This window comes from Strongylocentrotus purpuratus, unplaced genomic scaffold, assembly GCF_000002235.5.
Source record: "Strongylocentrotus purpuratus isolate Spur 01 unplaced genomic scaffold, Spur_5.0 spur5_scaffold_19, whole genome shotgun sequence".
NCBI lineage: Eukaryota > Metazoa > Echinodermata > Echinoidea > Camarodonta > Strongylocentrotidae > Strongylocentrotus > Strongylocentrotus purpuratus.
This window is the reverse complement of record NW_022145604.1, coordinates 29,046,751-29,060,492: the sequence shown is the minus strand read 5'-3', so window position 1 is coordinate 29,060,492 and position 13,742 is coordinate 29,046,751. Positions and strand designations below refer to the sequence as shown.

Genomic DNA, 13,742 nt, shown 5'->3' with positions numbered 1-13,742 from the left:
ATGATTATCAAATTGCTCCAGGCCAAATACATGCACATTTCACAAACAGATCAAAATAAACCAAAGACAAACTAAAAACAAAACAACAATACAACAACAAAAAAAAAAATTTACTACAAAGTGACCTTGATAAAACCTTCATTTCTAGACAAATTTAAATATGGAGGGGTCAGATATGCCAAGAAGGGGCAGGTATCTTGAACCATCATATTAAAGTCTACTAAAGTTTGTGGACATCCCATAGAAACATGTGTTAATTCTTTCACACACGTTTTAATGGGATGTCCAAGAAGTAAGACTTACATGTATAGTGGTTTCAAGAAACACCCTCAGAAGTTAGACTTATAATGGTTTCAAATTTGTTTTTCATGTCATTAAAAATTCATAACTTTCCTATTAGTTATCTGATTTTGCTCAATTTTTTTTTTTTAGTTTGTCTGATTTGTTTCTATTAAAAGTAAGTTATTTTTGGAGTGGACTTGCCCTTTCATACATAATGCCATATATATTCTCTATTCCTATCCTATGTTTTGGATCACCTGGAAATTTCTCACCTTTTTATTTCATTGCCTACATTCCTTGTGCATTTTAAGACATGTGCTGGACACTGTAGGTACACAATCAAGTCATGAAGGGAATTTGAAAAGAACAATCCTGAACTAAGAGCTATTGCAATTTATATCAAAGAATAGAAAAGAAGAACAAACAAACAATCATAAAGAACAATCTTGAACTAAATGCCATTGGCTTTTAAATTATTTAAACTGAAAACATACAAAAGAACAATCTTGATCTTAAAGCCATTGTTATTCATTTAAGACAGAAACAAAAAAATAAACAAACAAACAAATAAACAAACAAACAAACAACGTTATTTGCAGCAGAATTCCATGTGGCCTCACACGCTTATTGTAACATGATATCAACTGGTACAATAATTAATTTACATGTTGAAAGAGCATCTACAAAATGCTGATTGAAAATATGCATTAGTCTTCTTAATGTGTAATGTTTCACCTTTGTGGAACGCAATTCCGCAGGTTTTTCTTTTTAGAATGTTACTTATTGAGTATTCTTTCAAGTTTGCTACTGCCAGAAGAGCTGATGTGCGATCATGATATTCATATAATAGTGGTTCATTGTTTTGCGCTCTACATAATTGTACAGTGTGTACCCACTGTAGATTTACAAGTACTTATTGGGTGTTGCATACATTGTATATTGTATCATATTTTGGAAATAGGAATTTTGTGCAATTTTGTATTTTTTTTCAGGCATGTAACTTTTTTGTAGAGTGACAGATTAAAAAAAATATATATATTTTTGTATATGTATGTATAGATTATAGATGATGAATTATTTATGAAGTAAAAACATGCAGTTTCTAAAAAGAAGTTCCATGATATATATATATTAACATTAACACATAATTAAGTAATATATTACATACAGGTAATAAAATAATCATTACAACTTGTTCATTCCTGAAATATAGGTACAGTATTGTGCTGAATCAATGTAGAGTTGTAGACTGTTTTTTTTTAAAACTTAATTTTTGGTACTCGTGTATTGATGTGAGACATATCCTATTCATTGGAATGGTCAATGTATACACAGAATTTGCTGAGAATTTCTTGTACAACCTGTACAAGTATGTCTGAGGTATTCCCTAAAAAGTGGGTTTGAATCAACAAAATATTAGTTATATTTGAATAAAACGTTTTTCAAATTTTGTTTAAATTTCATTATTTTAAATGTTACGTATGAATTCTTGATAGTGACATTCTAGCATTAACTTACATGTACATGTAGATATATTATCTTGCAATATTTACACAAATTATGAATATTGTAAAAATTGTTGAACCCCATGTTTTTGTTTGTACATGTACTCCAGTCAAACACTCATCCCAGTTTTTTAATTATAATTATGAAATATGTGTATGATACAATAAAGAATACCTACAACTGGAATTTGTATTCCTTGGCCAATTTTAGTCTCTTATTGCAATCTTCCCCTCCTTTTCTCTGCTGTCTTTCTCTTTCCCATGTTTCTTCGCTTTCTCTGTCTACTCTCCTATCACTGCATTTTTCTCACACCATTTTCCCTTTGGAGCACTTTCCTCTTTCAATTCCTCCCTCTCTCTCACTCTTCTTGATTCCTCAGTTTTCTTTTGATTCTTCCTATGTTCCTCTCCACTCCTTTTACACTCTTCTCCCTCTCTTACCTTTCTCTTTCCATAGCACTATTTATGTTTAAGGAAAAGTGGTGACAGAGACAGATGGAATAAGAGAAAGTGAGAGAAAACTTTAAGAGAGAGAGAGAAAAAAGGGAAGTGGCAAGAAATGGTACTGAATGTACATTTACATCAACAGCTGATGAAAGAGAGAGAGAGAGAGAGAGAGAGAGAGAGAGAGAGAGAGAGGGGGGGGGGGGGGGGAGAGATAACATATCAACAAGTCTTACTTTGATAAAACAGGAATTAGGAGCTATGGAAAAAAAAAATGAAAATATGACTCCACTAAAGAAAGTTAGGCCATAAATGCTCATGCGCACCTTAGCTTTGAAGGGCCAGCTGATCATGTATTGACCATGTACAATACCAGGAAGTCCAGGCATTGTGCATGGTCAATACAGAACCAGCTGGCCCTGTACAGCTATGGTGCATACAAACATTACTGCAGAATGTCCTTAAACAGAGAAATCATCACTTCATGTACGTCATCACACATGCGAACATCAATGTTCTACTGACAATTCAATCAAATTTCTTTGTTAAAGAACAATTTATTGTAAAATCCTTCCAAACAAATCAATGATGAAAATAAAATAAAGATGCATTGACGAAGTGTAACTGATAGTTCTAATTTAAACATTACCGTATACATTTATATATAATACTAATAACGAATTAGGAAAGAGGAACCTTAATAGATTACAACATAATTTTATCTAACGTGCAGCATTTATGATATTAGACATCTGTATTAAAATCTCTCTTTTTCTTCAAAGATTAAAGATAAAGGCGAGTTCTGGTAAAAAAAAAGAAAATTAATTCTCTCAGAATCAAACGAATATAACACTGAATGTTCAAGATTACAAATAAATGTCATTTGCCAAACAATTTTGGTAGAAAATGTATACTGGCTGAGTAATGAGCATAGAAATATTAGGAAATTAAGGTTAGTACCCCAACACCATTTGTGTAGTCCCATATGCATCTTTCTGTGTACAGTGCTTGTTACTTTACCAAGACTGGGCCAAATTTATTATGATTTTGATGATTCCAGAACCTTGCAGTACACACCAATACTTATATGCTAGATGATCAACCTTTTCTGATCAATTCCATACCTTTTCTTTCACAATGCAATCGGATGACCAGAACTCACATTTATCTTTAAAATCTCTCCTTTTCTTCAAAGATTACCATATCATACAAGAGTAATCACAGAACATGGTTGCCAGCAATTCGTAAAAACAAAACTTCTTGATTTTCGCTAATGTCTAAATTTCACAGATAGGACATAATTTTGTAACATATTCATCATTCCTGCAAAGTTCAACAGAATTTGATGTTGGCTGCAAAAGGGATACAGCACCTTTAATTAGCAACAATTTGTATTCTGACATTTGAGATACAATAATTTGTAGAACATGTAGGTGAATGATAGAATTTGTTTCAAGGCAATTATTAAACAAAGATGTATGCATTACATTTGGTTACATTACAAAAGTGGATTCCCTGATTTTTAGTACCGGTACTAGGAAAATGGGGAACTAATGGTCTAGGTTTTCTCTGATTACAATAGGGATTTGATAGGGCCCTAATACACAGCATATAACATTTAATGATTAAGAGCAAATTGTGGCCTAACTTGAAAGATTCATTCAAACTGTATTTCTAGTATACCATAGTCATTATTGTATGCTATTTTACGTACATGAAAGTAGTCCCAACCTAGGTAGAACATGAATTAATTGAAATCAGAAAGGATTACAGCTTTCCATAACTTGACATATTGCACACTGCTATCAGAAATTTCAGCACATTCGCTAATGTGTCTGCTAAAATAAATTTTGATAAAATGAAATACTAATCATTTTATTGTCTCCTTTTAAAAGCCAACTTGAAAGCAGTTGATTTGTAACATTGTTATTTCACTTGATCAAGTTGAAACACCCAGACATAATTCAGGTAAATATCACAGGAGCAAAGATGTCACAATTTTAAATTTCAATTTCATTGACTTTCAGCACCTATTCATTGCACTACCTTGCTTTACCTTTACTGCAGTTTCGTTACTGCTCTATAGGGTCAAGGGTTGAGCACCTTAAGAAACTGCTGGAGCAAAATAAAATGTCATACACATAGAGCAGAGAGCTGCTAATATTCTTAATCTTTTCACACACAGAAAAATGAGTATGCTCTGGGTTCTTTGTTGCACACATCTACTTGTTTCTCACCCCTACTTGACCTTTTTAATTACAGTTTCTATTTTGCTGCAGCGGTTTCCTACAGCGGGTTAGCCCATCTTTTATGAGCAAGTCTTCAAATGTAAATCAGAAACTTCTTTGGATATGAGCAATGAGGCATGAATACTGAAATTGTATAGAGACCGACAATAGACGATAGACTGATCAAACAATTATTATAATGGCAAAAAGTCGATTTGATTTAGCAGACCTGCCAACCAGTACGATTTAGTCATATTTTGTACGATTTTTAGAAGCGAATACGACAGTACGATTTTCCTCAATAAAATACGATTTAAAAATATAAAACAAATTCTTCCTGTATGTACATGTAGGAACTGTAACAGGCATTGATCCGCGGAAAAATCCAGTTTATTTTTAAGAATGCAACTTTTGTCAGTAAAATACAACTTTTGGGATTATAGAATACAGTTTTTGAACTCCAGAGGTTGACATGTCTGGTTTAGAGTCGGCGTTGAGTCCATTTGGTGACGCAATTGAGGTATAACAATGTTGAATGCTCACTGACAGCCTATGCAGATGCGGCAAGTTGCATGCATGATTTCCAGAACAAACCATGAAGTATTTGGTAAATCCCTGTATCAACTATTTAACAGAATTTCTCCCTTTCTAAGACATTTTCTTCTAACGATATCAAATAAAGGACTGCATGTGTCTTTGGTAGTTTGGTAATGATGAAATTTGTAAATACAGCAAGGAATTTTACGATGGACGTCACTTTTCAATGATTGATGCATTTTCTGACCGATAAAAGATGGTTGCATGCCTTTCTTTACTTGGCAAGAATAAAGTTAACAAACAAATAAATACATATTAAAATAAAACTGCATTGCTAACTTGATAAACATAGAATCATACACATACATGTAGACATGATTGGAAGGAACAGCAGAGCATGCAAGGTAAATTGATCAATACAGTCATGTTATATATTACTTTTAAATTATCTATTTCACAGAGCCTGCCATGTATTGAGAATGGTTTACAGCACACTTACAGCTTAAACTGTCTTAGAGCAATCACTCATATTGGACGGAATAAGAGTAATGTTAAATATCTGGAGAGCACTAAAACTCTACATACTGTACATGAACATGGGTTTATGCTACACAGCATGCCCACAGGGGAAAACATATTTCTAAAATATTTTCTCAAAGACTTGTATGCGACCAAATAACATGGGAGGCTGAGAGGGTCTCATTATTTGTTGCAACTTCTAGGGATTCCTTGTCCCTGAAAAAGTGGGGGAGGGGGGGGGGGGGGATCGACTCGGGAATGCTAAAGAATATTACATTCATGCACTACGGTACTATATATCCGACTTCATCACATTCAAGCCCTATAATCACTTTTCTCATGATTTCAGTGGCCCCCGAAGTCATAAAGACAGTGTACATTCTCAATAGCAAACTAATGCATATTTCAAATAATAGCTTTATAGTATTAGGGCTTTACCTCTTTGAAAACCAACAATGATGTACAGAGTAAACAACAGAAACATTGGCACCATAAATTGCCACTATTCTGGTATACTTAGGGCGTATTTGTTTGAAGTTCAATGTTCTGGAATAAAAATCTTTATCAAAACATGTTTTCCAAACAGACGGCTTCACATGGCCCATGTGGGATCAAAGGTTGAAATATGTCATCTTTGAGAATGTTTGTTCTGACATGAAATACGTTTTTATATAACTACAGGTAACATTTATACGATCTCATGTACATGTTTACTCTAAGAGAGCTATATTTGCAAACATAATATATCTAAAAATGCTTCAAAAATGTTAGTGTGCAAGATTTGACTAGCTACATTTTTTCATGAAAATGGATTTGTCTCTTCTCTTAGGTTTCAAAGATATTCACATAGAATTTGAACAGAAAGTAACCCTAAATTGGACCGCTTGGTGCCTTTTTGAATAAGAATGTGCTTCAAAAAAAAAAAAAAATTTTGGTCACACTCAAATGCATCAAACATTTAGAATTCATGTAACAATATTCCAGAATTTGGTACAGAATTTTGGCACAGCTTTTTATTTCCAAGGGCAATGAGCAAATTTGGCAAGGCTTACCTGCTGTACATAATATCAAAGAGAAAATGTGTGCTAGGATGTAAATTTGGCAAAGAAGGGTTTTATGAGTCCCATTGAAAAGAGAGATAGGGGCAACTAGGCATAGTGGCGTGCGCCTGTAATCCAGCTAACAATGGAAGTTATAAACTGATTCAGCTTGGGACGCAGGTTCGAAACTGAGTCACATCTTTCGGATGGTGACGTTTAAAGGTCGGTCCCCAGACGTAAATAATCATATCTGATTGATACACGTCTGTAAAAACCCAATACACACGCTGTCCAATCTCTGATAAATAGCAGGCTCTGATTCACCTATACACAAGACAAACACGCAACACCTACAACCACTCTGCTAGGAAGCAACGCACCTCGAAGCAGCTCCACATAAACGTTATGTCGGTGCCGCATCCTCTGCAAGTATAGACGTCTCATACTCCTCCAGCTGACGCATGAAGCCCTCGTTAGGTCTTACGCAAGGACGGTGTACGCGGATCTCTTCAAGGGTTTTACTGATGCGGGCTCGCTCGTCGGCCAGGATGTAACCTACGACGATGGTCGTTGAACGAGACCTGCCAGCATTGCAGTGCACCAAAACACGACCCCCGGTACTTCTCGCTTGGTTGATAAAATCAATTGCATACTTGAAAAATCTAAGGGGAAATGAGGAAAATTTTAAAAATGCAAAATTTAAATAATATTGGTCCTCATTGGTTTCTCTGTACAGCAAGCATTATAAATGAGACAATGACCTTTTCTCAAGTCATTAGAATCAGAGAATCTATACTGAATTTCCTGTAATCAGGACACATGTTTCACAAATAATGAAGTTTGTATTTTTACAATAGCTAAAAGGATGACCCCCCCCCCCCCCAAATAAATTTAAAAAAAAAATAAAATAAATAAACTACAGGTAGCTTCAAAATAATAGAACAAATACATGTCAAATATTTCAGCCTGGGAGTGTAGTGTAAAACCAGAATCATTTGTAAAATGAAACTTTCAAGCTTCCAAAAATGTAGAGTTTTGATTCACTTCTCCTCTGCATTTTTGGAAAGGGGTCTGGAATGTTTTTTTGGAGAATGTATCCATGAGCCTTTTGTAAAAAAAAGGGTGACATTTTTGAGGTCCGGATTTACATTTTGGGAACCCACGTGACCTGGTCGCCTGTTTGTGTTGAGCGCTGGTTTGATTTATATATCCTTTAAAACGTATCTGTACTAGTGTGGCCAGGAGGGATAAGACCTCCCTGCATGGTCACTGACAAGTGGTTATATCATCAAATCAGCTCTCATAAGAAAAAGGGGACCATGGGAAACCAAAGGTCACAGATTAGGCAATGTTTGCTATACAGAAGGCGAAGTAGCTATAGGTAGTGCAGAGGGGCATTAAAGAATTTGGGACAACAATTTTACTTACTTGGTTATTTTAACTTCAGGAAGATCCCAGATTGGTAGATTTTTATAGGTGAAATGATCAGGGTAGACGTTATTAAGGTTGGCTACGTTCAAGATGTGGGTGATGTTGTGGTACTTCAAGATCTCTAGATTATACGCTACATCACAGGAGGCTGGAAGGAAGAACAATAACCAACAAATGAAGAGTTTAATTACAAAAGGAGCTAAATCCGCTTTTACAACTTCATAGAAAAAAGAAATTGCTTACCAGATTTTGTACAGGTGTCTATGGAAAAATGATATTACAAGGTGCATTTTTTCATAATTGCTACCAAAATTTAGGTAAATCATTTCTTTGAAAGACAGGTACTTACATGTACAATGTTCTGATATCAATAACTCAATTTCATCAAAAGTTGATTTAACTCCTTTTGGAATTAAGCTCTTCAAATACACTTAGTCACAGAATGAGAAGTATTTCATTTATTTATTTCACTTTCTTTTAAATAACATCATAAGTATATGTACATGTTTGTTCATTGTCAACATAAGATAAAAGGAAGTGGGGAATCATGAAAGCCAAAATTGGCTTGATGAGAATGATCCCCAATGTTGTTTATTAAAAAGGATTGTGATTTTTTTTTGTGGGGCAGTCAAACATTTATCTGTAAATATAATTTATTTGGTATCCAGCTCACAGCAATACTATTTAAATAAAATAAAAAAATAATTTCTAAGTCCATATCCATCATAGGTGCTATCAAATTTAAGTATTGTTTGCTGTGAGAGATAAAGTCAGAGTCTTATAAATCAATGGAAAGATGACTAAAACAAACAAATACAGAGTGATAAATTTGTTCCAAATATGCAATGGTAAAAAACTAGTTTGTCATAGTTGTGTCATAAACTGATTTAAAGTGATAGGAAAAAAAGAAGTAATTTCTCTATATTATGTTTTAAACAACAAAGAAATAGGACAATTCTTTACTTTAAACTTTAATTTTTAATACATTTTTTAGAATGCACAATTTAAACATTAGCACTTGAAGATGACAAAGTAATTGGTTAAAATAATAACATCAAACATTTGCCCTAGTTCATTCAAATGAAGGCAACTGAATGGTTTTGCAAAAATCATACTTACACATGTATAGATATGGCCTGACTTGCACGATCTGCAGGTCTGGCTCGTAGTCTGGAACGAATCCATACTCCATGTCTGATCCCGCGCTGCTTTCCGGCTTTTTGTCTGTCAAGACGGAAAACCCTCCAGATGCATTCCGCGCCTCCAAGACACGGGTCTCGTCTTCTCGTCTCACACAGGTTTCTACACTCTTCAGAGCTCCCTTTGAGAACGAGGAGACGTCGTCCAAGAAGCTCATTGGGGTTCAAAGGTCAAGTCTGGAGATACAAAAGTTGAACATGAAAAAGAACTAGATACACACTACAATGTAAATTAAATTCATGTAAGTAGCTAGTAGTCCACATTATTACGATCGCTTACTTCACGCACGCAGGCCCACCCGCACCCCTTCGTCAGTCTCTACAACTACGGTATGCAATTGTGCAGAGGATTGCTGTGACACCTGTGAGAAAGTGTATAGCCTTATAGAGTAAAGGAGCCGGTAATCGGCCAGCTCCAGTTTTCGGCCGATTGGTTGGATGCTAGGTAAAATCCCTCTAAAATACATCGCATAATAGCATAACACATATCCCACACATACCATACCATGCCAGTGTCACTGAAGAACCACATTTGCAATGAAAAATAAATCCTAAAATATCACATTTTAGCGATGTAATCGGCGGTCCCGCTACCCGAATCTGAAAAATCGAGTATCTTACGCGTGTCTGTAAGAAATATGGGTACCATAAAATGAGCTTTATATCAAGTATTTTTCAGATTTAGAGCCCGATTGTGTGCTAGTCGCAAGCTCAAAAGTATCTCACCGCATGTATTAAATCAATGCAGCCGCACACCGCACGCACACACGATATCTCTGTCTAATTCAGATTCCAATATCCGATCACCGCAGTACTAGTTTTCGGCCTGGCAAGCTCCGGGGAGCTCCGGCGTGGGATATCTGCTCCGTCCGCTAATGCTATAGATCAGCGCGGAAACGCACGGCGCGTGCGCGCGATTCCTATTGACTTTGTACCTGCGGCCGAAAACTGGTACGCTATGCCGAAAACTGACTCCGAAACAGTGAAAATTGAAATGAATATTGTCATGGCAATTCGTGATTTTTTTCTGGGATTCTTGTTTTGTTTAAAGTAGATATTCATTGATTTTAAATCTAGCTTTATTTTCATTATTGCAAAGTTGAAACTTTGATTCGACAAGGTTATCAAAATTCAATGCTTGGAAACATTCGAAGTAATGATTATTATAAATTACAAAACGCTTAAATACAGCCCCGGCATAGCACCTGAATAGCTCTCCAAACGCTGCTGAGATGTGTGAGATCACAGCAGGGACATGATTTGCACAAGCAGACGATGTCCCATGACATCTCACACATTTTCAGTGCCTGTGTTTTCATCTTCTCTTGAGTTCTTTCTCTTACTTCACTACCGTCAGGCTAAATGTATAATATATTGCCTCACTCTAAACCCCGCGCATGGTTTTATTTTGATGACAAATGCAGCGATACAAAAATAAAGGAATCTGTCGCTTGTAAACAAAATAAGACGCCATTGTATATTCAGCTGCAGACACCGCGGTATGTTCGGCGTTTTAAGAGGGAACAAATGCCGTCCTTAATATTAATCCGGGGGCTTTTCAATTTGAAAGTCTGGTTTCTTTGATTGTTAATTAACCCCTATCCTGTGTATTTACAAGCAAAAGATTTTAGTTATCAGAATCGGGTCATGTCCCCTTTTGATCGGTTTGACGTGCCAGTACATTTATATACACTAAACTCATTATAATTTGACAAATAATAGCTTTGCAATTATGTTCATTCTTTATGGGATGTCGTCTGCTTGGGCAGTATTGGTCCCTGTTGTGACGTCATTAAAATATCGTTATTTTTCTGGCGAATCTCTCGTATATCCCAGCTGCTATGGAGGTGGTTGTATTTTTATTTTTATAAATCACCCGATATGTAGCTGACCTCAAACTTGTACGATGGCCATCTGTTAGCTTACCAGTTTCTAGTGATACATTAGTTGACATAGATCTAGACCCTATTTGTGATTTTCTTTGAATTTCACCTTTAAATAATAATAATATTTGCTTCATGATTTGAACAAAAAATGATACTAAATAGGAAGTAGATCTAAAGGGTCCAATAAATAGGAAGTAAAGGGTCCAAAAAATAGGATTTTGTCTTAAGTGGCCGAAAACCGGCTCCTTTACTCTATAATACTGGTTTTTAGGAAAAATACTCCGAAAGAGATAAGAAAATTGACACGAAACAGGCTAGAAAAAAAGATAACAACTTTTAATTCATAACCAGGCATTGAATATTTGAACAATTGATGAAGATTTAGGGTCTAGTCTAGTAATTGACTTTTGTTAATGTTATGTTTGACTAGATCTAGAGTCTAGATCTAGTTTGAGTAGATCTAGAGTCCTAACGTTAGGTCTAAGTTAGACTCTAGATCTACTACAAGTACTAGTAGGAAGGTACGGGTCGAAAATGGATACAAAAGTACACAAGCGCCCTTCTCACTCTGTCTACACAGGTGAGCTTAGTGCACTGATTGGAGCTGTAGAGTGCATGGTCTCTACTCCGCTCCGCTGGCTGCAGATCCTATCATGAGAGGCAGAGCATGCATGCATGCAGCGGAGCCTACACTCGGCTTGTCAAAGTTCACCGCTGCTGCTCTCCCTGTGGCTACGTAGCGGTACCGTAGAATCTACCACGACTTCCGCGCGTGATTTTTAGCGATGAATGCCGATAAATTAATTGATTAAAACAAAGATTAGAAAATGGATCTACTTGATTCAAATGCATGAAACAATAATTCAAAGTTATAATTTTACACTAATCTCCTAAATCTCGTCTAAATGTAAACAAAAATCGTAATTCACCTCGTATGATCCCGATCTCCTTTTTCACTTTACTCTCCGGCTGTTGTACTGCGTATCCACTTGATCTGATCTGTCGACTACACATGCACAGGCCATCCGCTGAACACACTTACGTCACCATTATCTTTGATCTAACGGTGTATTTATTTCCATCTTTCTCTCTCTCTCTCTCTCTCTCTCTCTCTCTCTCTCTCTCTCTCTCTCTCTCTCTCTCTCTCTTTATTTTTTTTCTTTCAAAAGATATCTTGATTTATATTCCCAACATTCTGTCCTATAGTCTCTCATCTGCTATATATTCATTTGCTATCACTGTATCATCTGTTTAATTGGCGCCATAAGAGTTAACCCATCGATCCCTATAATTCTGGCTCTGAACAGATGATATACACGTCTTTTAGTTATCTACTCTTTCCATTCTTCATGTACTATTACACTCCCTCCTCTCAAATATTCTCATCATCTGTTCGATCTGTAATTACTTTATCTGATAAATACTTGTTTCTTCTGTATCAGCTCGATACTCCCAACATACTATCACCATCAGCTATCATACTCTCTTTATCTGCTTCTATTTATGTTTGAAAAACAAGTTATCCATAACTATTCATTAGTGAGAGGAAATGAATCAAATGGAATGAAACACATTTTACTCAAATGAGATAAGATTTATTATTTTCCTGCAATTTACAGTAAGCTTCTTGATTACAAAACAAGAGTATATATGCCAATGCTCATGCATATATCTATGTAACATATGTTTTATGGACCTCTGCCTTGTGTAGTTGAGTCTGAAATAAAGTTCTGAATTGAATTGAATTGAATTCCAAATACAGGATCTAACTGTCTTCTGTAAATATTGAGAACTTTGAAAATACAGAATAAAAAGGCTCAACAAAGAGTTCTTTATACAAAAATCCCTCCATTCAATATGGTTACAAATATATCATAATTACATATATGCTCAATATCATCAATTTATTAATAACCATAATCATAATAAAGACACACAGAATGTACGTGGTTCAAAACATATTTGACCAATAATGCAATCACAATGAATTTCCAAAATCAACTGAAGTCAAATTCATCAGCCTTGTGTGCACCATCTTTTCTATGTACATAATTTGAACCCGATTGCTTCAGGTAATACAGATAGGGTACTGAAATGACTTTGAGTTGATTTCTTTGAAGTCGTAGCGATCATATTTAAATTAGGGATTCAACTATTCATCTAGAAAGATGTAAGCAAATTATTTTTAAAAAACACTCTCTGCCCTCCTAGCAAGATGAATAATTTTGGCAAGATTAAGAAACAGTTTGTGATAGACTAAAGTACTAAAATTGGTAGTACAAGGTTTCCTTCTCTTATTTTCTATATGAATTAATTTGTAACAAAGATCTGTGCATGATATTTAATTATATTACGAAAATGGTTGATTTTATGCATTGTATCTTGCCAGTAACCTTCTCAACTTTTTTTCTGAAATCCCCTTCGCTTGTTCCCGTCACCATGAAGGGAGCCATGTGCAAGATGAGAGACTCCTGCTTACATGCAGCCATGATAAACTATTCTATTGATTACCCACATACTGCATTTATAAGCTGTTGGTCTTACAGACCTCTGACAAGCAACTGAGATTTGGACAACTTTTGACTGGAATGCATGCATGAAATATTCCGGAACATAACAAAATCCTTTCTGCTTTAAACAAAATTATTCGACTATCTTCAACCTTATATAT

The 13,742-nt window shown here is 35.3% G+C and overlaps 1 protein-coding gene across 2 annotated transcripts; it reads right to left on the bottom strand.

Moving 5' to 3' along the window:
• Positions 1-2,768: 2,768 nt before the first annotated feature.
• Positions 2,769-12,074, bottom strand: LOC764210 (dual specificity protein phosphatase 19-like). Of its 2 annotated transcripts, none has more exons than XM_001200447.3 (4): positions 12,001-12,074; positions 9,106-9,362; positions 7,984-8,134; positions 2,769-7,217 (listed from the first exon to the last, which is right to left on the bottom strand). In XM_001200447.3, exons 2-4 carry the CDS (start codon positions 9,341-9,343, stop codon positions 6,959-6,961), a joined length of 648 nt encoding a protein of 215 aa, XP_001200447.1. In that variant the 5' UTR covers positions 9,344-9,362; positions 12,001-12,074; the 3' UTR covers positions 2,769-6,958. The 2 variants fall into 2 exon arrangements, with proteins under 2 accessions (XP_001200447.1, XP_030846668.1); XM_030990808.1 differs by lacking the exon at positions 12,001-12,074 and adding an exon at positions 11,639-11,977.
• Positions 12,075-13,742: the final 1,668 nt, after the last annotated feature.

Coding starts and splice junctions, on each gene's coding strand:
- LOC764210 (XM_001200447.3), bottom strand. CDS start 9,343: ATGAGCTTCTTGGACGACGTCTCCTCGTTCTCAAAGGGAGCTCTGAAG. Junction 8,135..9,105: donor CAGGCCATATCTATACATGT/GTAAGTATGATT, acceptor TCTTCCTTCCAG/CCTCCTGTGATGTAGCGTAT. Junction 7,218..7,983: donor CCTGAAGTTAAAATAACCAA/GTAAGTAAAATT, acceptor ATTTCCCCTTAG/ATTTTTCAAGTATGCAATTG.